This window comes from Trachemys scripta, chromosome 3 (assembly GCF_013100865.1).
Source record: "Trachemys scripta elegans isolate TJP31775 chromosome 3, CAS_Tse_1.0, whole genome shotgun sequence".
In the NCBI taxonomy this organism is placed as follows: domain Eukaryota; kingdom Metazoa; phylum Chordata; order Testudines; family Emydidae; genus Trachemys; species Trachemys scripta.
Window position 1 is genome coordinate 70,639,350 of NC_048300.1, and position 23,749 is coordinate 70,663,098.

General features: G+C 41.6%; 1 protein-coding gene across 2 annotated transcripts in view; it reads right to left on the bottom strand.

Moving 5' to 3' along the window:
* The window catches only part of FMN2 (formin 2), a 229,686-nt gene that overhangs the window by 116,403 nt on the left and 89,534 nt on the right, over positions 1-23,749 (bottom strand). For both annotated transcript variants that reach the window (XM_034765035.1, XM_034765034.1), the window contains one exon: positions 5,446-5,533. In XM_034765035.1, the coding sequence (XP_034620926.1) occupies positions 5,446-5,533 (88 nt within the window). The remainder of the gene's footprint in view (positions 1-5,445; positions 5,534-23,749) is intronic.

Below are 23,749 nucleotides of genomic sequence, written 5' to 3' on the forward strand. Positions count from 1 at the left end.
TACACTACAGGAATAGATCCCTTAGCTTTTAAGTTTGCTGAATGTATTTTTTCGTCTTTGTCAAACATTGCATCTCACATTTGGCCCTTTGCAGGTTGAGAGATACATGTACATCAGCAGCTGATTTAGTTTACTATATTCCTTTCAAATTATGTGTGTGAAAAAATTAAATTAAAGGCAATGGGTTTGCACAGTTATCAATTCTTTCTGTAAAATCTTTATTATTTGTGGTAACGTTCGAGAAGGAAAAAAATCCAGCCTAACTAATAGAGTTAAGTTTAAAAGGGTAGCAGTTAAGGGATGAAACATTGTTTTACCTGTACAATGAGTAAACCTGATAGGGAAATTACTGAACACGACATGGAACACCCACAATGCCATTATTACATGGAATCTCTTTTCAGAAATGGATGACACTTTAATAATAGCCTGGCAATGCCCAATTACTACCATAGAACCAGTTCTGATACTTCAACCACCACAAAACATGATTAAAATACTTCTTTAATTGTTATTTTCACCTAAAAAACTAAATCTTGCCAAAAATAAAAAGTGTTTGGTCTTCAGCCAAAAAAAAAAAAAAGTTTTTTTTGCTTTTTTTGTATTTATTTTCTTTTCGAGGAAAGCAAACACAGAAAAAGTTTTCATTTGGTCAAAACTTAAATTTTGTTAAAAAAAATTTCAATGGAAAATTTTTAATCAGCCCTAATATCTTACTTTCAACATAGCCACTACTATGATGTCCTTCAAATAGGATTTTTATCACTTAGAATCGAAACTGCTAATTGAAATTGTGATAAACTCCCAGTTTAAACATGGCTTGCATTTCTGATCTTTTGGAAAAAAAACCAAATTGATCTTGAAATCACCACTTTACACCTAAAAAAGAATATCTGAGATATAAAGGAAAAAGTCATGAGAAGTGCTTGACTGGCCTCTCTCAGACAGCTGAATCCTGAAGCCAAATGCAGTCATGATTCCAGTGGAAATAGATTACTGGCTAAAATGAAGAGAGGATATTAGTGGTATACCCTCCCCACCCAAAAAAACAACCAACCAACCAAGCAAAATGACTGGATAAAGTGTTTCAGGTAATTGATAGATGATTGTAATGATTGGGTGTCAGTAAGCGCATGCATGAAACCAGAGAAACCATGAGAAAAGAACTACTGTTTGTACTGCAGCATCTAACAATATAGAAAATGGCATTGGGATTAAAGAGAATAACATTTCTTAAAATACTAGCCAACACATGATAGACAGTTGGAAGATCTGTTAGCAATTAAAATCTATAAAAAAACCCAACAACTTTAAAGCACTACTAGAAAGATCTATTAGGGTTCAATAAAAATATGTTCTGCTCATTAAAAGGATTCCTTCCATACTGTAAAAATATCTAAACAGCAACCAGAATTTGGGCAAGCGTCTTACTGAATCCAATTCAAAGAAAGAAGCAGACTCGCTCAATTTCATTAGCTGCCACTTATGTTCCCCTGACCAAAGGAAACAATTCAGTGTACATTGTACTGCTGCTGCAAGCTTGCATGAAATGTCACCTAATCACAAACTCAGAAAACAGTAGCAGACTCCAACTATTAAAGAGACCAATAGTTGGAGAAACAGCATAAATTATTACTATTTCAAATTTTCAACATAATCTGTCATATAGTATTAAGATTTGTTTTAAGAAAATATTTTACCAATATTATGCAATTTTCAAAAGCTATTAAATTGTTAAGTATCAAGTTTGCCTGGAGATTCAAATTATTTTAAAATTATAAAAAATGGGCTAAAATAATGTACCTGTAACTTGCAATCCCAAATTAACCATTTGAATTCATGCTTATCCCAGTTTTCACCTAAATTCCTACAATCATTTGAGTTTTGTTTTCAAAAGAAGGACTCCTGATACAGTGCTCACTTTTAAAATCTTGACAAGTTGCCTTTGCAAGTAATTAACATTTCCTTCACATTCAACAGATATGCCTTACACTTAATGCAAGGAATATCTGTGTACTGAGTATGATATAACCCAATGAACCAAGATAAATAAATGCTTAATACAACAGACTGTTAGTGGAGACAATTATTTTGTTCTGACTATCCAGGAAATTCAGAAATAAGCATTCCGGTATTGCACTCAGGGCTGTAAGGCTATGTGTACTGTTTCTTTAAATTTGTAGCACAAAGTCAAGCAGAACGGACTGCAAAGTGGAGTAAAGTAGACCATAAGTGTAGTATTAAAGATATTACTGGTTTCCTTATTCTAACAGCATAATTTATGAATGAAGGTCTATAAATTTGGAATTTATGCAAATACTGCAAATACCCTATTTGCATATTTTATCATTTTTTTTCATTGAAAGGTTATTTAAATTCTCTGCTCCTGCTCCCTCATCAGTTTCTCTGTTACTGTAATGGGCTATAAAAGCTGGTAAAAATATATTATTACTAGATATTTACATGCTTTCAAGTCCAAGTTAAACGAGGCATAAATAGAAAGTGAAGCTAGGCTCTTGGGGCTATGATTTAATAATTAGTATTCACTGACAGTCTGATTTTGGGGGGGAGGGGTCTAAGATCACAAATTTTGGCAGTCACTAGGAGGAGGAGGGAGAAACCCAGACACTGAGGTGAGGGGTGGGGAGAGGGAAATGTGCTGCCTCAGCCAAGCTATGGAAAATGCCACGTTACCACCATTAACAATGTCACCGAGTCTGCAGGAGCCACAGCAAGGCTCCTAGTTCCTTTGGGGGGCGAGGGAGACAGACTATGTCCAGGGCTGTTTCAGTCTCCTTTGACCCTCTCTGAGAAGTGGGGGATCATAGAGGCTGCATCCAGTGCTCGCTCTATGGCCTTCCCCCTTCCCTCACAGTCCAAAATCCCCAAGCTGCACAGGGAACCTCCACTCATCCCACAGACTCTATGCTGTGAGGTCTGACAAGAAAGAAGTGGGAGTGCAACACTACTCCTAGGGTTAAATTCTGGCCCATTGAAGCCAAGAGGAGTTTTGCCATTGAACAAACAACAGGGCCAGAATTTCACCTCATAGTCTCAGCTAGGGTGTATCAGCTGTAACTGGAAAAACCTCACTGAGACCATAGAGACTAGAAGGGTTTTATCCTCACCTTCTGTTTCAGTCTCCTTGTTTCCCCAGGAGATTCAGTCTCCCAGTTAGGGTCCAGGTGAGATCAGCAGAAATTTGGAGCCTGCAGAGGTGCCTTGGGCACTCAGCTGACCTATGATGAACTTCCTTGTTCAGAGTTAGAAGAAATTGGCTCTTCAGTGTTGCCCAAATGTCCAAAAATCAGGCCCCAAACAGTGAAGTTTAAATAAATAACAAGCACCCAAAATGTATCATTTGCTTTCTGGCTTCTGAAACTTTAGGGTTCACGTTATTCACATCTGCAAGATTTTCATTGTAATCATGTGGGCGGTAATCTCATTTAAAAAAAAATGGAAACTCAGATTTTCTCAATCATTTGACTCCAGAAGCTGAGACTTGTTAAGAAAAACATTAAGTATCACAAGACTCTCAATATAATTGCAAAAGCTGGCAACACTGCATTATGTTGTTCTTTACCATTGTCATATAAGCAGATTGGCCTGCAGTTCTCAGGAGAGTGAAATCCAGGCCAAAACATAGGACATTTACAGACAGTTGGCTTCTGCTTCCATGTTCTCCAATGGCTGGCAGCAGGGGAAGCTGCTTGTAGGCCCAGTGTCGAGACAGCTGGTCCTGGGTCAAAGGAGGAAGGAAGGGAAGTGTAATAGAACCTTCCTCCCCAGTAGCATTAGAATTAAGCACCCACACCCTGACTACCCAACATCAAAATTCAAGATCAGCAAACTGAGCGAGTCTGGGGGGGGGGTGCATCTGCCCACACTGGAAAGTGTGTATGGGATGTCTGGAAAGGAAGAGGGCAGATATCTGTCTGTCCTGGGGAAATGCCCGAGTGCAAGTCAAATGGAAATAGGGAGAAGGCTGGTTTGGATTGACGAGAGGCATGCTTGATGTTGCAGCACATCTGCCTTGCTCGACCCAGTCGGTGCTCCTTTCCTGCCTCCAAAACTGCGTTAACCACCAAGTGACAGGTTCTTTGCATTATTTTCCAAAAGCTTCCCTAATAGAAAAATGTTGCCTCTATTTCACAATTTCAGTCATATTTCAGACAACAAGTAAATAAGGACAATAGTGCACTGTGCTTTAGCAAAGTTTTTTTGTTTTAAACTAACAGCTATTGAAGGGGAATATACAAAATAGTGTGTAACTTGTACGACAGATTATCCTATATACTTAACATTCTAATAGGATAAAGGTTAAGCATAATATTGTTTGACCCCTTCAACTACAGACATTCATGCCATGTTATTGTTAGTATTGCATGTTAAGCAAGCAAATTTTCAATGAACTCGTGTTGGCTTTACCACAGACACAGATGTTAGGTGGACTCCTTTGTTCATAAGGTTCTCATTATTAACTCAAACCAAGTTGAATATTTGACTGAAGGAAAGGACCATATCATTGTTTTCAGATTTCACTCAATGACTTAACTGAACTACATCTGCCAGCTTTAGAAATACCAAGTATTTCTTGGCGCCAGTACTGGCGCCTTGTTCTATGACTACCATCCTAAACGTTTCAGCTTGAGGAAGTCTAGTAACCATAAAAACAATTTAATAAAAACTTAAATTGTGATTAAAAGTTACTCACTAGCTGACAGAACACAATAAAATTTGTTCTAAGTATGAATTATTCCACAAAATAATCTAAGCACAGCAAATGGAATTCACGTCTGTAAAGATGTAGGCTAGAAAGCTAGAAAAATGTTTTCATGATTTATGAAGTCTGCACTATACTTGAAACCATATTTATTTAATAGGTAGGCTAGCAGTTCACAGGACAGTTCAGTCTGCTTTAAATCTATTCAAAGGCCCCGGGAAGCATAAAAGACACACTGAATATAAATATAACTCCTCTTTTCTGCCATCCTAGTATAAATGTGACAAATATTACAATCTCACCAAAATATTGCTCTTTATAACATTCTTGAAGATAAAGCAACTAAGAAGTCTATATATGATATTCTAATACTAAACATAGGTGCAATTTTACACAGAAAATAAATAAAATGGAAGTCACAATGTTTCAAGGTGTCTAGGTTTCCAATGATGCTAACAGAGTTGGAATCAACACTACATCTCTTCATATAGGCTGGAGCCAAAGACACTAGATTTCATATATCTGACAGAACCCAAGTGAAAGAATGTAAATTGCAAGGCTTTGCATGAACAGCCACATTAACTGGGCAACCCTGTATATAATGCATGGCAATTACGTAACACTAGTCAAACGGGTAGATACACACTGGCATCAAGTACCTTCTGGCTTTTAGAAAAAAAATTATTGAAAACTCTTACTTAATAAAAGTTTATTGTACTTACCGTGCTGGATGTCTTTCATATCTAAATGAAGACTGGACATTAATATTCCAACTGCCTGAGATCTTTTGTTGCTTAATAACTTGACAACCTGGCCAAGAAAAGAAACATTTATTAACTTGCACTCAGCAGCCAGGATTTACAAAATATTTTGCAGTGCTAGTTACGAATCCAAGAAATACAAGGTACCTTGTACTGTACTTGTTTAATTGGATAAAACAGTTAGTAATGTGCTTTTATTCATGCTATGTACTTTTTCGGTGTAAGCCATGACAAGTGTAGACAGCCAGATAATCTGGGTGAAATCCTGGTCCTGGTGAATTCAGTGTAAAAACTGCCATTGATTTCAATGAAGCTACAATTTCACCCTCCATTAGGATATGCATTCCATCTTCACACTGATGTTACTGTCTTATAAAACAGGCTGTCATATAAAAAGTTTCCAACTGTGTTTTGGATGTGTTTGGTTTCCAAAACCACACAATGATTTCCAGCTTCAATGTAAGCTAAAACTGTGAGAATGTCATATTTTGTTTGAACGTTTGACGCAGTAGTGGCCAATATGAATGATATTTAAAAAGCAAAATAACCATGTACATATTGAGATGTTCTTTGATCACTTTTAGGGAACACAAAAGGTATCAAAGTATGTTATGAAAGCTACATCTAGCTACTCAAACAAGCAGTTTTGAGGTTCTGGAGTTAAAATTAGCTGCATACATATCCATACATACCATGTGTTGGCTCTGTAAATACAAAAGCAACAATTAATTTACAGACTAGCTTCCTGATAGCTTTAAGCATAGTGGCCTCTTTCTTGCTTCTCATTCCAGTATTACAAAACACACAAAGAGTAGCTCCAGGAGAGATTCCTTATCAGGCAAATGATGTGGTCCTAGATAAAAGAGTTTTCTGTGTAAAGCAATTTGCTTCATAGTCTGAGAAGTATATGCCAATTACTTTTTGACTGAGACTACTTCTTTCTCACAGGCCATATAAGGGACACAAGACAGACTTTTCCTCTCTACAGGCCATTAAGTTTCAAGTGTTCTTGAAAAGCCAAATGTAATTAAAGCCAGTAAAAGTCCAATTTCCAGAAGCGACAGACTTCTTAACAACTATCAAAAACAGTTGATGGTGTTTATATTTTTAATTAAATTGGAGCATTCATAGAAAATAAATAATCTTAATTCATTGTCATAGAAAGGTTTCAAGACAAAAACTGTAGTTGCAATTATGTTCCTAGTTTTTGAGGGGAAACAGACTGGCAGATCAAAGTTATAAAGCATTAAAATAAGAACAGCTAATTGATGTATGACAGGTGGTTAAAAAAAATTCAAACTATTCTAGTCAGCATTGCTGAGCAGTAAATAATGTTTAATACACAGAAAAAGAACAAAACCACGTTTAATGTTGAACAATTAAAAAAAAGAATTATGGACATTTTGAAGTCACTATTTAGGTTTTATTAGCTGGAGGATGCTTCCCAAATGGCCAAATCATCCATTCTCTCTTGGGAAAAGATTTCTCCCAACATTTGAAAGAGTGCAGCTGATGATGACTGAATTAATCTAGCGAAAAGTTGGTTTATATCTAGGCAAGTATAAAGGTACATAAGGTGTTTTCCATCAGACCACTACTAAGTCTGATTCCTTTAGGATTTCATACAAGTGAATATAGGTTTTTAGTTTGATGTATAAAAAGAGGCTACTGGGAAATACAAGAGCATGACTTAGAATGTAGTGGATAGTCTGGCTAGAATAAGGAAGCTAGAGGAACTCCCAGAGTCAGGCTTTTCCAGCCTAGCTTCTTATATTGTCCTATAAAAGTTAAAGTCTTCACTGTGTCAGCTTATATTTTGTCTTGCTTTCTCTACACCTCCATTCTTCTAATTAGCCAGTGAAATGAAAATACTGTATCTTGCTGATGAACTGAAAAAGTAGCAAGCCAGAAACCAAATATGTTAACTTTTGCTTATGAATTTAAACAAAAAACAACTCTAAACTCAAGATACAATTTGACAAAAAAATCATTAAGGAATCTCAAAACATAAAAATCAAATGGACTGAAAAAGCTACTGAACTTGGATGTCAAATGCAGATTTCAGAATTAAAGGATAGCACTTGGACTCATAAGTAAGAAAAACAATTAGATTAATCTGGATCTTTCATCAAAGGAGCTCATAGTACTCTCTCTTTCAAACTAGAATGTCTAAATATCAGGTAAACCTCAACCTCTTAAGACAAATCTAGACAGAGAAACAATCTGTAAGGGGTTTCTTGCAGTGGAGAGAAGCTATTAATTGTAACTAACAACATATTTAAGACCATCTATGTCTGTCTACAAAATAAAACAACTCTTTGTCATCAGGCTATGGCTTCAATCTTTACAGCCATTATATTGCCTCTAATAGAAATCTTGGCATCATGAGGGAAGTAAGCAATTACACAGAGAAAAAGCATTATTATACTGTTGTCACTTATACGTCTCCAAAGATTGTGCAGTACTGGAAAAACCATGAAGCATTTTGCTATAGACTGCAGCACTCTTTCTTCCAGGAGCAGGAAATCCCCTCCTATGTCAACTAATAAATCTTTAGAAATTTCACTTTAAAAATTATACATATTAATAGAAATGAATTGAACTCTGGAGATGGGGTGGAACTGAAATATTTTCCACTGCTTTGAATCCCAAGAGTAGAGCATCCCACAGGAGTATAATTGTGACAGACTAAGCCTGCTGTGGTCAGCTACAGAGGAAAGAGGTCCTTCTTGTGTTCCGTTTGAACCAGAATCTGCAGAAGGCAAGATAATTGCCCCAAACAGGAAACTGAACTAATGAAAATGGAAGTGGAAACACTTTTGGGAGAAATAGTCTCAAGAAAACAAAAGGGTAAAGCAATTGAAAGTAAACTAGTTAGGTCAAAGCTCAGGAACTTGTTACAGAGTGAACTAATGGAAGAGAGAATAATTACTGTTTATTGAGTATCGTAACTTTTCACTGTAACCAAATAGGGAAAGATATTGCCTATGTATAAGATGCAAGATTGGACCTCTGGGGCCAGAATTCTGAGTTATAAGAAGTGTATCCAAAGAAATATTGAAGTAAAGAGTAAGATCTATCATTTCTGGGCCTGCGAACAAAGTGTATAGAAAAGTGATTGAAAAGAAGGTTGTGACATAGTAATTGCCACTTTTTGGCTAGTTACATTTAAAAAGTAGGCTATTTCATTTTGATTTTTATACGCATCTTAACTTTAGTTTTAATTCAATCCACAGAAAATTGCATGAATACCGAAGTTTCCTGTTTCCTTCAATGTTTCCTCCAATACAGTGGCTGTAATGATACAATACTAATTAACAAAACATGAATATTAGCATATGTGCCTAAAGCAACTCCCACAATTTAAAAATAAAATCATTTGCTGAGCAGTCTAGCCCTACTGGCTACAGCAGAGGTAGACTGTACCCTACCCTAACTACGGCCCGCGGTCTCGACCGTCCTGCCTCGCCCTTGAGCTCCCGGCCAGGGAAGCTAGCCAGCCAGCCTCTGGCCCCTCCCCTACTGTCCTCCCTCCCCCACAGCCTCAGCTCACCATGCCACCAGTGCTCCAGGCAGTGGGGCTGTGAGTTCCTGACAGATAATGCAGGAGAGTTTTGCAAGAATTCTCACTTTCTGGTTCATATTTTAACTGTTAATATTAACCAAAAGTGTCCCATTGTTCTTGTTGGTAAGGAAAACTACTAATTAATTCTTAAACAAAAAATAAATCACACACATGCAACTCAACTGTACAAAACCTAGAATCTATTATCAGATTTGTAAGGAATATGCAAAAACCTTAAGTTTCCAAACAAGAACTTGAAAGACCAGATCAAAGCAATAAAGCACTAATCAGCCTAAATCCCCTTCACTGGGCAGGAACTAAAGCCTTTTAGGATCTACACTGCAATTAGACCTGTGGCTGGTGACTTGGGCCATGAGGCACCAACCCAGGCCTGAACATCTACATCACACTTAAACAGCCCCTTAGCAAGAGCCCCAGGAGCCCAAGCCAGCTGGCACAGGCCAGCCGCAAGTTTCTAATTACAGTGTAGACATACTTTATTATTAACAGTCTAAGGGTAACAAATTTCTGGTGGAAGTGTATAGGTCCCTACAAATAATACCAAATGGAATTGTACATGTTTCCTATAAAGACTCAAGATTTATCATCACATTTAGGAACTGAGGACATCCAGTGGCTTCTTTACAATAGAAAGCGGTTAAGGCAATCCTAAAAGTAAGGCTGGAGTAAAATACTGATCAGGAAGGACATCGGTGCTGGTAGCTTCACATTCTTGCTGCAACATTTTTAGCATAGGAAGCCAGTTCTGGCTGCTAATGCCAAAAATATCCAACAACAGCCAATCAGGACAATTCCCTTGCTGTTAAGGAGTGGAAGCAAGGAGTAGTGTCACAGCTCCAGCATTCAATGAAATGCACTAGAGCTAGCTAAAGACTAATAGCCAATGACCATGCTCATTGACTCTGAAGATGCACTGGCTAAGTGAGTTGACTGAACTGTATGTAATCAACAGCTGTTATTTTGGGGCTGTGTTAGTGCACTGGTCAAATGGGTTATTTACTTACATACTTTCGGTGGCAATGAATCTGGGTCAGGAGAAGGGGGCCTTTGGAACAAGTTGAAGAAATTTGTGTTGAGTCAGATGCCAACTTCTCTTAGACTCCAGTCTATTCCAATCGTAAAGAACGGCTACAACAGTGTATTGAAGCCTCCATGTCTTCTTTCACTTTTTATACCCTCCCCACAGACTTGAGGATGACATTTTATTGTCACCATCACCAGGTTTCCCGGTAAATATTCAGAACCAATCTCTAGTTTGTATTGACGGTGTTAAGGTAAAGGGAAAAGGAGCTGTAGCACATGAGTGGCAATGCTGTGATATAGCAAGATCCCCAACATTTTCTACTAGTCTTAAAAAGTAGTGTGCGCGGCCCCAGGTGTTTAATACATATCTTCATGGCAAAGTGTTTAACAAAGCTACCCATATCACAGGGGGCCCACGTCACATGGGGGCCACTAGTTCCTTCAGGAATACAGACCAGACTAAAATCTAATGCTCCAGGGAAGGTTGGTTCTGGCTAGGCTCTGTATAAGTGTGCTTTGAACTCCATTCTCCCCCTAATTAGTATATATATGTATATGTTTCTTGACGGGGACCTCCTATCCAATCAGCTCTGCTCTCTTTGCCAATTCAAGAATCTCCTTTACATCAATACAAACTAGAAATTTCAAAACTCTCCTCACCATACACCTCTATAAAGATGCCATCCACCAGTTGTTGTCACATTGTATAAATTAGCACAATACCTTTAATGCAAACTGCTAGCCAGCCTTATATACCTACTTCATAATGCTGCAACTTTTGTTTGAAAATTAGGTCCGGGCTAACTCTTTAGCTTATATTTCATTCTTTCCCACCTTCCTCACTATTCAGCTTTCATAAGTCATAAGCTTTCAACCCTATGTATAAGAAATTGTTCATATTCTTTCACACAGTTTTACCATTAAAATAGCATAGATTTATATGTTGTTGGTTGAAACAAATACCACTCGTGTTATTATAGAGGTAATCCTCCAATAATAGATTGCTGCTCTAGTTAATGACTCTCTGTTATGACATTAGATGAAAAATTACTCAGATTGTTTAGATTCAGATACACAGTAATAAGTAAAATAAGCATCATGTTCTTCAACTGGAGACAGAACAATAGACTAAAATGTTCCTCTAATTAGAAGCAATCATGGATTCAAATTTTAAAACTGCAGAGGGGAATACATAGAAACGTTTCAACTCCCTGGTTTTAAAACAAAACACAGGGCTCCCCCACAAACCGCCAGACCTGAACATCTCTGCCAGTTTAGCTCATCGTTATTCACAACAACTGGCTTTTTCCCCCTCATTATTTCTTGAGGACCACAGCTATGATTTTCAAAAAGGGGTGACTCGGGTTAGGCTCTCCAGTCCCTATTTAGGAAACTATAGGGGGATTTTAAAAGTTTCTAAGGCCTTGGCTACACTTACCCGGTAGTTCGACGGCTGGAAATCGAAGTTCTGGGTTCGACTTATCGCGTCTAGTCTGGACGTGATAAGTCGAACCCGGAAGTGCTCGCCGTCGACTGCGGTACTCCAGCTCGCCGAGAGGAGTACCGCGGAGTCGACGGGGGAGCCTGCCTGCCGCGTGTGGACCAAGGTAAGTTCGAACTAATTCGAACTAAGGTACTTCGAACTTCAGCTACGTTATTCACGTAGCTGAAGTTGCGTACCTTAGTTCGAATTAGGGGGGTAGTGTAGACCAGATGTAAGTGAGTTACGAGCATAATCCCATTGACTTTCATAAGGCACAATATAGTCTTTCTTCAAACTTACACTTTGTAAAAATTTGGTATAAAACCCACAATTTTCAAACTTCTCATGCAATGCACTTACCAGGCCATCTGCACATGTGGTTACCTGACTGGTACAAACAATCTTAATCACTGTACACACAAATTAGGCATACATTTGCTCATTCATTTTGAATGCATCATTGCATGCCTCAATTTGTTAAAAATTATGCTCATTCTGAAGTTACTTTATTACAAATTATCTCTGAACTTCAGGGAGATTGACAAAGGAAAGTGGAAAAGCAAAGGAAAGAAACTGCTATGATCTCAAATGAGAGATCTTAGATCCATTTAAAAACAGGAAATGTCTCACCTGACAGAGAGAAAAAGCTTTAGGGCCTTTCCTTTAAGTACAATGTATGTGGTGACAAAAGAGAGACTATAAAGATTGTGCCTTTTACTCAATTTATTCACTCCCTGACTTGCATCTGAAGAAGTGAGGTTCTTACCCACGAAAGCTTATGCTCCCAATACTTCTGTTAGTCTTAAAGGTGCCACAGGACACTCTGTCACTCCTTATGTGTCTTTCCAGTTATCACTGCTCAGTTTGGTTATTAAAACTCCTTTATGTTTTACTGAAGTCAGCACTTGAGAACTAAAATAGCTATAAAGAAAATATCTACATTTGATTCTATTCTATTCATACTAAGCAAAATCACTTTTCTAATTTCACAGGATTTTGGAGTGTGAAGAACAAAATTAAATTAAATCAGAGATCATATGGTGCTCAGATATAAAAATCATGATTTGACATAAAATGAGCAAGTTTTATATAAATGTCATTGATAATAGACGTCAGACATTTAACTGTGATTGTATGAAACCATCAAATACCATTGCACTAAACCTTCAGGTTTTGGGGTGACAAAATTTTAAACCACTTGATAGGGAAATGAGTGTTGTGTGTGGAAAGAAATTGTAGCCATTTTATAATTTGACCTACTCTAAGTATCACTGAACTAAAAAGTTTAAACTCAAGTGATTTTTTTTCCAGAAAAATAATGATTACTATCACTGAAGCTCCTAATGTCCTCCTCAGCTATTGCAGCAGTAAAAATCAGGGGTGAGAACCTCACCCCCACAGCTCCGGGAGCAGCCTGGCCCCACTGCGATCCGCCCCGGCTGCCTCTGCCCGGCCTGGCCCCAAGCACCCATCCCAGCCCCCAAGCCTGCCCGCTGGGACGGGGGAGCCCAGATCCCCAGCCCGGGGCCCGCCTGCAAACAGCCTATCCTCCTGCACCCCAACTCCTTGCCCCCCACCCCTCCAACCCTCTGCCCTGAGCCCCTTCCTGCCCCCTGCCCCCAACCCCCTGCCCTGAGCCCCCTCCTGCACTCCGCACCCCTCCTGCGCCCCAACCCCCTTCCCAGAGCCCCCTCATGTACCTCGCACCCCTCCTTTGCCCCATTCCCTTCTCTAAGTCCCTTCCTGCACACTGCACCCCCCCCCCCCGACCTTTATGATGTTCGCCTTAAAAAAAAAAAATATTCCCTGGGTGCACACCCTAATGCAATGTGCTGTGCATGCCTATGCCCCCCCCCCCGACCCTTTAAATTGCATAAAAGGGCCAGAGCAGCATAAATCCTCTTTAACAGCCCATGTGCCTAGGGAGGGAGGATTCTCCCAGAAGAATGCAATGAGAAGACCACAAAAGACTGTGCTTTGAGGACTCCTTGGCAAGCAGTAGCATATGGGGTGGGGTGATGGAGGAAGGAGTGTATCAGGAGTGGGACTTCAGCACTTAGAGTGGTAGAGATTCCAAGCAGCGTCAAAAAGCTTCAAAAGGTCTCATTTTTATCCAACACGGAACAAGAATTCCCCCCCCCCCAAACTTTTAGAAATATTTGTTGAATGGAATAACTATTTCCTTGCCAAGCTTAAATTTTGGTCCAGGTTCTGAGGGGAGTGTGTTCTAGTGGGCACAGACTCTTTTCCCCCTATCCCCCCTAAGCTTGACCCCTTCTGCCCCTTCTTGGTTCCACATCCCATTCCCTGGTTCCACATCCCAGTCCCACTCTCCTCCACCCCCATGCCCACTGGTCCCAGTGCCCCCCTGCTATCCCAGGGATCTGGCTTCTCACCCCTCTGCTTTTCAGTCAGGCTGTTTCCTCCTCCGCCGCCATGCTCCTTGGGTACCAGCTGAAGGGGTCAGAAGACAAGAGAGAAAGTCTCCCTGCTCTCAGTGCTCATGCCTGATGCCACATTACTGAGAGAGAGAGAGAGAGAGAGAGACTCCCTCTCTACAGCCCCCAGTGGTTATGGCCCTCACCTGGGACATGAGAAAGTCAGGTTCAATTAATATTTAATCATTTAGATAAAGTGGTGCCAGGAAAAGCAATTTCATGGAAAGTCTTGTTCAGCATCTATATACCTGGGATGGAACATGGTTACTACAGATGCAATCTTTGGAACATTTAACTACAAATACAAAGTGGTATGGAGCATGTGAAAACAGATTTGTAGTGGCTCATAACTTGGCCAAATGTATGGAAAATTTCATAGGGACAGGCTACAAATGGGACATCCTTGACAGCAAGGTGACACTCTGCCAAATTTCAAAGTCTCTGCTCCAAAGCACAGAGGCACTAAAGTTTCTCAAGGAAAAAGTTTTTTTTTTTTTTTTTTTAACATGGCAATATTAATCCAAAATTATTCAGCCTGAGGCTGACACCTAGCATGGGGAATGTCTGCCTGAACCACTGGCAAAGCTAAAAGCAAATGAAAACAGGGTTTTATAATGTAAAGAGCCAGGAAATTTTAATAAATGACACTAGCTTGGCCACCCATGGGGGGGCTTTCTTTGAAGACAAATTCAATGAAGCTACACTGATTTACAACAGCTGAGAATCCTCATCCTACTATATTAATGGGGACAACAGACAACTCTCTGACACCTCCTACTATAGAAAACTCAAAGAACACTGCATACCACAATTTACTCAGGAATTTAAGGCTATCATCAATTCCTTCCCCAAAAAACTCCAAACGAAATTCTACAAACTCATCCCCCAAAAACCCACCCCAAGGACCTTCTTCATGCTTCCCAAGATACCCAAACAAGATAACCCAAACAGACCCACCATACTGGTCACAGCACTCTTACTGAAGGAATATCTAGACCAGTGCTCTCCAACCTTTTTTCGCCCAAGATCATTTTTTGAATTTAAGGGCAACCCAGGATCTACCCTGCCCCTTCCCCGAGGCCCCACCCCTTCCCCAAAGCCCTGCCCCACTCACACCTCCCCCTGCTCTCTGTCACTCACTCTACCCCATCCTCACTTACTCACCTCAGGCAGCTCCCGGTCAGTGGCACAGTGGGGCTAAGGCAGGCTTCCTGCCTGCCCTGGCCCCACTCAGGCACATCGGCACCTCCTCCCCATCACAAGCCGGGCCACCCTGCCAGCAAGTAATGCACCATATGGCAATGCTGCACCTGGAAGGGGCCAATGAGCCCCTGCAGCCCCTGGGGGGCACATGGCTCCACACACTGCCCCTCTCTGCAGACACTGCCCCCACAGCTCCCATTGGCCACAGCTCCCCATTCCCAGCCAATGGGAGCTGCGAGGGTGTCAGGCAGGAGCAGCATGTGGAGACCCCTCCCCACCCCGCAGGGACATGCTGGCCACTTTCAGGAGCGGCGTGGGGCCGCGGCAGGCAGCCCCACTGCACCACTGCAGCCAGAGATTGCGATTTACTGGGAGAGTGTCCAGGATTGACCCGTCAATTGCAATCAACAGGTTGGTCATCACTGATCTAGACTCGCAGAAACCATCCTCAAAGCACTCACCACACAAAGGGCCAGCTTCCTCTACAAACTCCAGAACATTTACAACCTCCCTCAGAACACCATCCTTGCCACCATGGATGTCACTTCCCTGTATATGACCACCCCTCACAATGAAGGCATAGCTCCCTGCCTCATATATTTACAAGACAATGGACAACCCTCAGATACCCATCCCAAATACATTACCAAAATCATCTATTTCATCCTCGCCCATAACAATTTTACATTCAACAATAAGCATTGTCCAAATCAATGGAACAGCTATGGGTACTAGGATGGCTCCCCAATACTCCCACCTCTTCATGGGCCACCAAGAAGAATTTCTGGACCAAACCATCAAGCCAGATGTTATACTGAAATATACTGATGATATTTTCATCCTCTGGCAACTCCCTCATAGATTTCCACCACAATTTCAACCACCACCACCACCACCACCACCATTCCTTAAAACGCTTTCTGTAACACTCCCACACCAGCATCAACTTCCAGGACACCACAATGAGCTTCATCAGTGAAACCCTACTGATAACTATATACAAGAAACCCACAGATCACTACAACTACCTTTATAGATCCAGTGACCACCCCAAACACACTAAGAAATATGCTATCGACAGCAAGGCAATATGATACACGCTCTGAGGAGGAAGTCCATAGAACGGACAATCCAAATACTGTGAGAAAACCTGCTTCAATTCAGAAATAAAATCCCAACCAACCACACAGCCCTACTTGTCACCTACCATTCCACACTAGAACCCATATGGGTATAATTGAACAACTACAACCCATACTCAGTGGGAAATCTTGAAATCTTTCCTGAACTCCCTCTTCTGGCCTTCAAATAATGTCCCACCTCTCCAAGCTCATCATCAGAAGCAAGCTCCTCACAGACTACAGAACATCAACTCAAAGCGGCACCAGACCCTGCCAGACCAACAGATGCAAAGCCTGCAGACATACCTACACTGCTACAATGATCAGCACCCCCTCACAACACACCTTTCAAGATCCATAGGTCCTATACATGCCTATCACAACATGTGTGAAACTCATCCAATGAAAACTACGTGGGTGAAACCAGACAATCACTGCGCTCTTGAATGAGCTCACAAAAAAATTATACGAGACAAAAACACCCTATCACCTGTGAGTGAACACTTTTCACAATCACTCTATATCTGATCTATCAGTCTTCATCCTCAAATGAAACCTGCACAACATTTTTAAAAAAACGAGCCTGGGCGCTTAAATTAATAACTTTGCTAGATACTAAAAATCATGGACTGAATAGAAATACTGGATTTATGGCTTGTTACAAAAATCTTAACCCACTAACCGCCCTCCCCACCAGCTGCTTTCTCCCCCACACTTCCTTTCCCCCTTATGACTAGAGAGGTGTTAATGGGCCACTTCACCAGGAATAATCCCTTGAAATGTGTTAACTCTTTATGCTAAACAATCTGTTAGATCTTGTATTTAGCCATGTCTCTCTGAGTTAGGACATGTCTACACTTACAACTCTGCAGCAGAGTAAGGCCTGGTATACACTAGGAGGTTATGTCGAATTTAGCAGCGTTAAATCAAATTAACCCTTCACCCACCCATGCAACAAAGCTATTTAGTTCAACATAGAGGTCTCTCTAAATTGATTTCTGTACTCCTCCCCGACAAGGGGAGTAGCGCTAAATTCGACATGGCCATGTCGAATTATGGTAGGTGTGGATGGAATTAGACACTAATAGCTCCGGGAGCTATCCCACAGTGCACCACTCTGTTGACACTCTGGACAGCAGTCCGAGCTCGGATGCTCTGACCAGCCACACAGGAAAAGCCCCAGGAAAATTTGAATTCCTTTTCCTGTCTGGCCAGTTTGAATCTCATTTCCTGTTTGGACATCATGGCGAGCTCAGCAGCACTGGCAATGATGCAGAGCTCTCCAGCAGAGATGACCATGCAATCGCAGAATAGAAAGAGGGCCCCAGCATGGACTGATCGGGAAGTCTTGGATCTGATCGCTGTGTGGGGCGATGAGTCTGTGCTTTCGGAGCTGCGATAGAAAAAATGGAATGCGAAGATCTACGAGAAGATCTCCAAAGCCATGACGGAGAGAGGATACAGCCGGGATGCAATGCAGTGCTGCTTGAAAATCAAGGACCTGAGACAAGGCTACCAGAAGACCAAAGCAGCAAATGGACGCTACGGATCCCAGCCCCAAACATGCCGTTTCTATGAGGTGCTGCATTCCATTCTAGGTGCGGCCACCACCACTACTCTGCCATTGACCGTGGACTCTGACAATGGGGTATTGTTGATGGCCGCTTCCTCGGAGATGTTTGCGGATGGGGAAGATGAGGAGGACGAGGCAGTCGACAGCGCATACAACGCTGATTTCCCCGACAGCCAGGATCTCTTCATCACCCTCACGGAGATCCCTTACCAACCCTCCCAAGGCATTAACCCTGACCCTGAATCAGGGGAAGGATCAGTCGGTAAGTGCTTTAAACATGTAAACATTTATTTTGATCAGAACAGGAATGGAATATTAACAATGGGTTTTTCATGGATTACTTTGCCCTAGGCGCTTTACTTTTTAGTCCTTGCCAGTGCAGCTACTGGAAAATTCTGTCAATATGTCCGGGGATAGAGCAGAAATCCTCCTGGGACATCTCCACGAAGCTCTCCTGGAGGTAATTTGAAAGCCTTTGCATTAGGTTCCTGGGAAGAACGGCCTTATTGCGTCCTCCATGGTAGGAAACTTTTCTGTGCCAGGCTAGCAGCAAGTACTCTGGGATCAGTGCCTCACACAGCATGGCCGCATATGGCCCTGGTTTTTGCTGGCATTCACGCAGCACGCGGTCTTTCTCTGTGTCCGAAATCCTCATCAGTGTGATATCACTCATGGTGACCTGCTTTAAATTAGGGGAATGTTAGTATTGGGACTGATTGCCTGTTCCTTTACATAACTGTAACTGGTCATTTACAGCCACGCGGTGCAGGCGGGACGGGGCAGCATACAGGGATCTTTCCCGGAGACAACCGCGAGGGGGGTGGGATGGGGCAGAGTTCATGGTGGCCGGATTGCCGGCAGCAGGAACTGGCCAACGCTAGGGGCATTGCTTTGAATGTGAAAGGAGGGCACTGCTATAAATTAAGCTTTCAGCAGACAAAAGTCTACGGCTTCCATGCCCGCCTGTTACCCGAATTCCGCTGTCCCGCCCCGCTTGTGTGATCTGTACTCCAAGACCCCAGGCACTGAATGGGAAGGCCGAAAATTCGACCTTGTACTGAGTGTGCATGTGATAGGTGCTGTGCATGGTCTTGTTCACAGAGAAAGACTAGGTTCATTGTTCACAAAAATGTATCTTTGTGAGGAATTCACTCCCTTTTTCCCATCCCACAGCTGCGAGTGTCCCCCACCCAGAGGCTGGCACAGATTAGGAGCCAAAAGAGAAGGACACGGGACGAGATGTTCTCCGAACTTATGGGCTGCTCCCGAGCCGAGGCGGCACAGCAGACCCAGTGGAGGAAGAACATGTCACAATACCAGCAATCACACAGCAAACGGGAGAACAGGTGGCAGCAGGAAGACCAGCAGACTACTCAAACGCTGCTTGGACTAATGAGGGAGCAAACGGACATGCTCCAGCATCTTGTAGATGTTCTGCAGGACCAGAGGCAGAAGGACAGAACCCCACTGCAGTCTCTCTCTAACCGCTCTATAGTGATATAGAGGATCACTATAGGCATCTCCACATACCCAACAGTTATTTTGTGGTCCGGGAAGTAAATACCTTCTTGCAGCCGTCTAAACAGACCAGAGTTCCTGAAAACACGAGCGTCATGAACCTTGCCTGGCCATACGACGTTGATGTTGGTAAAACGTCCCCTATGGTCCACCAGTGCTTGCAGCACCATTGAAAAGTAGCCCTTTCTGTTAATGTACTGGCTGGCCTGGTGCTCCAGTCCCAGGATAAGGATGTGAGTTCCATCTATAGCCCCACCGCAGTTTGGGAATCCCATGGCGGCGAAGCCATCTATGATGACCTGCACGTTTCCCAGGGTCACTACCTTTGACAGCAGTAGCTCAACAATAGCGTTGGCTACTTGCATCACAGCAACCCCCACGGTAGATTTGCCCATGCCAAAGTGGTTCGCGACTGACTGGTAGCTGTCTGGTGTTGCAAGCTTCCAGAGAGCTATGGCCACTCGCTTCTGGACAGTCAGAGCTGCTCGCATCCAGGTGTCCTTGCGCTTCAGGGCAGGGGACAGCAACTCACAAAGTTCCAGGAAAGTTCCCTTACGCATGCGAAAGTTTCGCAACCACTGGGATTCATCCCAGACCTGCAGCACTATGCGGTCCCACCAGTCCGTGCTTGTTTCCCGGGCCCAGAATCGCCCTTCCACAGCATTAACATGACCCATTGCCACCGTGACATCCACGGCACGGGGTCCCGTGCTTTGCGAGAGGTTTGTGCCACTCTCAGACTTCATGTCCTCACCGCGCTGCCGTAGCCTCCTCGCCCGACTTCTCAGCATCTGCCTCTGAAAAAGGTGAATGATAAGGTGTGAGGTGTTGACAATGGCCATAACTGCAGCGATGGTCACAGCGGGCTCCATGCTCGCAGTGCTGTGGCATCCGCGCTGTCACTCACCAGAAAAGTATGCGAACTGATTGCCCGCCGGCGCTTTCAGAGAGGGACGGCGGGAGTGATGGTTGAATGACGACAGTTACCCAAAACCACCCTCGACACATTTTTTCCCCAGCAGGCATTGGGGGCTCGACCCAGAATTCCAATGGGCAGCGGGGACTGTGGGATAGCTGCCCACAGTGCACCGCTTCCAATGTCGACGCTTGCCCCATTAGTGTGGACTCACAAAGTCGAATTACTGTTCTTAGTGTGGATACACACATTCGACTTTGTAATATCGGTTCCACTAATTCGATTCAAGTAAAATCGAACTACTCTCGTAGTGTAGACATACCCTAAGTTGCGTCGCACTGACACAGTGCTATGCACACTAGCGCTTATACCAGTGTAATTTATGTCACTCAAGGGGATGGACTCACACTTCTGACTGAAAAAAGTTTAACCAACAAAAGTGCTAGTGTAGCTATAGCATTAGTTTCCCAGTCCTGAAGAAGAGCTCTGTGTAAGCTTGTCTTTCTCACCAACAGATGTTGGTCCAATACAAAATAGCCTGGGACTACCACAGCTACCACAACACTGCATGAAAGTTATTTGGACAGCTTTTTTTCCAAAACTGTTTCAAATGTAGCCAATGTTTTACATGTAGCAAATATAATCAACCCACAACTAAGCACGTATAAGCATCCTCATAGAAAAATAAATCAGTTTCCACAAATAAAACTTTTCTGCAAATAAGAACATTAACTTAGCACTGCTATTCAATGTACTGCATAAACACACAAATAACATGTATTTCAAAATCCAGAAGGAAAAATGAAAAGGTATTTTCCATAGATCAATAGGGTACAAAACACATCTACTTTGTATAACAGACCACCATAAAAAACACTACAGAAACACTAATTGTAGGATCTTTACAAATGTCAATGTCTATCAGAGAATCCAGGTAAGTCAGAAACAGTTTAAAGGTGCTTCCTATAAAACACTCTTGTGGAATTATGGCTATGCCTTCTCACAATAATGGCTTCTTCTGCTGAGCACAGATGAACTTCATTATCCAAATGTTTACTACGGTATAATTTAAAAAGTATTAAAAATGAACTCACATTCAAATTTACTGAGGATGTGCGCATAGAATAGGTTTTTAAAGCCTATCCATTTCAAATTTCTATTGGTTTAATATTTTATGAAACCTAAATGATAAGTTGTTTGCAGTGTTCTTGTGGAAGAGCTGTGCAGCTTTAAAGCTTCTCTTTCACCAACAGAAGTTGGTCCAATAAAAGATATTACCTCACCCCCCTTGTCTGTTTATCAATATGAACATTTTACATTTACATCTTCAGCAAGTGCTACTTCTAATGCAGGCTTCTGTTGCCTCCTCTGCATAATAAGCAGCAGATTTAGCTATCAGTTTGATATTTCCAGAGATAGAAGTTCAATAAATCAACCTATCTATAATGGCATTTTCAGGTGGGGGAAGCTGGAGGGGCAGCAGCACCACATTAATCTGATAAATACAACAGAGGTAGCACTTAAGGGGATACTTTTGTGTCATGTTAAAATGGCAACACAAATTGTTGGTTCTAAATTGAACCACATTCTTAAATTCAATCGTGTTAACTTCTGTGCGCAGGCAACATGTTCTTTGGGAATCCTTTCAAAATGTTCAGGGACTACTTGAAGCATAATTGATAACAATATAAGAAAATTCTTGACATTGGAAGGAAAACAAATTCTGTCAGTCATTGAAAGCCACATCCACTAATGTTTAACCACAACTACTGTCTGTCTCTGTTTAACCACTATTTGTCTGCCACAGAACTTAATAGCCATCATTTTTATTGTTTATAGAGGTTTGCATTGCCAAACCCCATAAAATGTAAACAAAGTAACATTTCACAGGGCAGGCATCAGGTATAATTTTGTACTCAATTCTCTTCATGTCGAGTTACTATATGTACATGGTTCCAATACCACCACCTGATTTTTTCAGTGTCAAAAGCAGCAAGAATCCATTTGGTTCTTCACATATTTAAGACCCTGACACCATGAAGCAATTGAATATGACATATTTAAAAACCTCGAAGGTGAACACTGACTCACTTCACTATAAACAGAAAAACATTGCACATAATGCAACCTTGCATATCTGTCAAAGAGTATATATTGTAGATTCTACAATTCATAACCAAAGTGTGATTGTTTTACTTTTATATAATTCTGATGTTGAAATATTGTATTTTGATCCCAACAAATACATTCTGTTAAGTCTGCAGCAAATGAAAAAAAAAATCATTGTTTGAAATGTAGAACACGTTTATAGGACTATAGTGAAAATTAAGTTACTTATGATTAAGTGGAGTGCTCTAGCGGCTGAACCTTGAAGGTGCTGAGCTCACTGAACTCCTATTGACATGCAGCATCTTGCAGAATTGCTCAGGACCATTGCCAGGGTTCCTTCCTCTGAACTCTGAGGTACAGATATGGGGACCCGCATGAAAGACCCCTAAGCTTATTTTTACCAGCTTAGGTTAAAAACTTCCCCAAGACACAAATTCCTTTCTTGCCTTAGTATCGCTGCCACCACCAAGTGATTTAAACAAACATTCAGGGAGGGCCACTTGGAGCCCTACCTTCCCCAAATATCCCCCCAAATCCCTACATCCCCTTTCCTGGGGAAGCTTGAGAATAATATCCTCACCAATTGGTACAGGTGAACACCAACTCAAACCCTTGGATCTTAAGAACAATGAAAAATCAATCCGGTTCTTAAAAGAAGAATTTTAATTAAAGAAAAGGTAAAAGAATCACCTCTGTAAAATCAGGATGGTAAGTACTTTACAAGAATAACAAAAGACTCAAAAACACAGAGAATTTCCCCTCTAGGCAAAACTTTAAAGTTACAAAAACAGGGATAAACCTCCCTCTTAGCACAGGGAAAATTCAAAAGCTAAAACAAAAGATAACCTAACACATTTATTTCCTATTATTTACTATTTCTGCAATACTAGATGCTTAGTTCAGATATGCTTAAGCAGATGTAAGTTCCCTGTTCTGTTTCCTGGCTGGCTCCGAGAGACATAAACCGAAAACCTTCCCCCACAGATTTGAAAGTATCTTCTCCCCTTATTGGTCCTTTTGGTCAGGTGCCACCCAGGTTATCTGAGCTTCTTAATCTTTACAGGTAAAGAGGAATTAACCCTTTACAGGGTAAAGACTCATTTTATGTTACCCTTAGCTGTATGTTTATGACAACCATGAAGTCTCATACCCCAAATATCTTGCGTCTGCAAATCTTCACTTCAGGTCAGTGTTTTGCAGACCTCAGAACCATCAGGAGGCATTGGCCCCTGAAGATGGGTGGTGGTGTGCGTGTTGTGGGAGGGCAGGTGACGGCATCATGTGTAATTGCACAT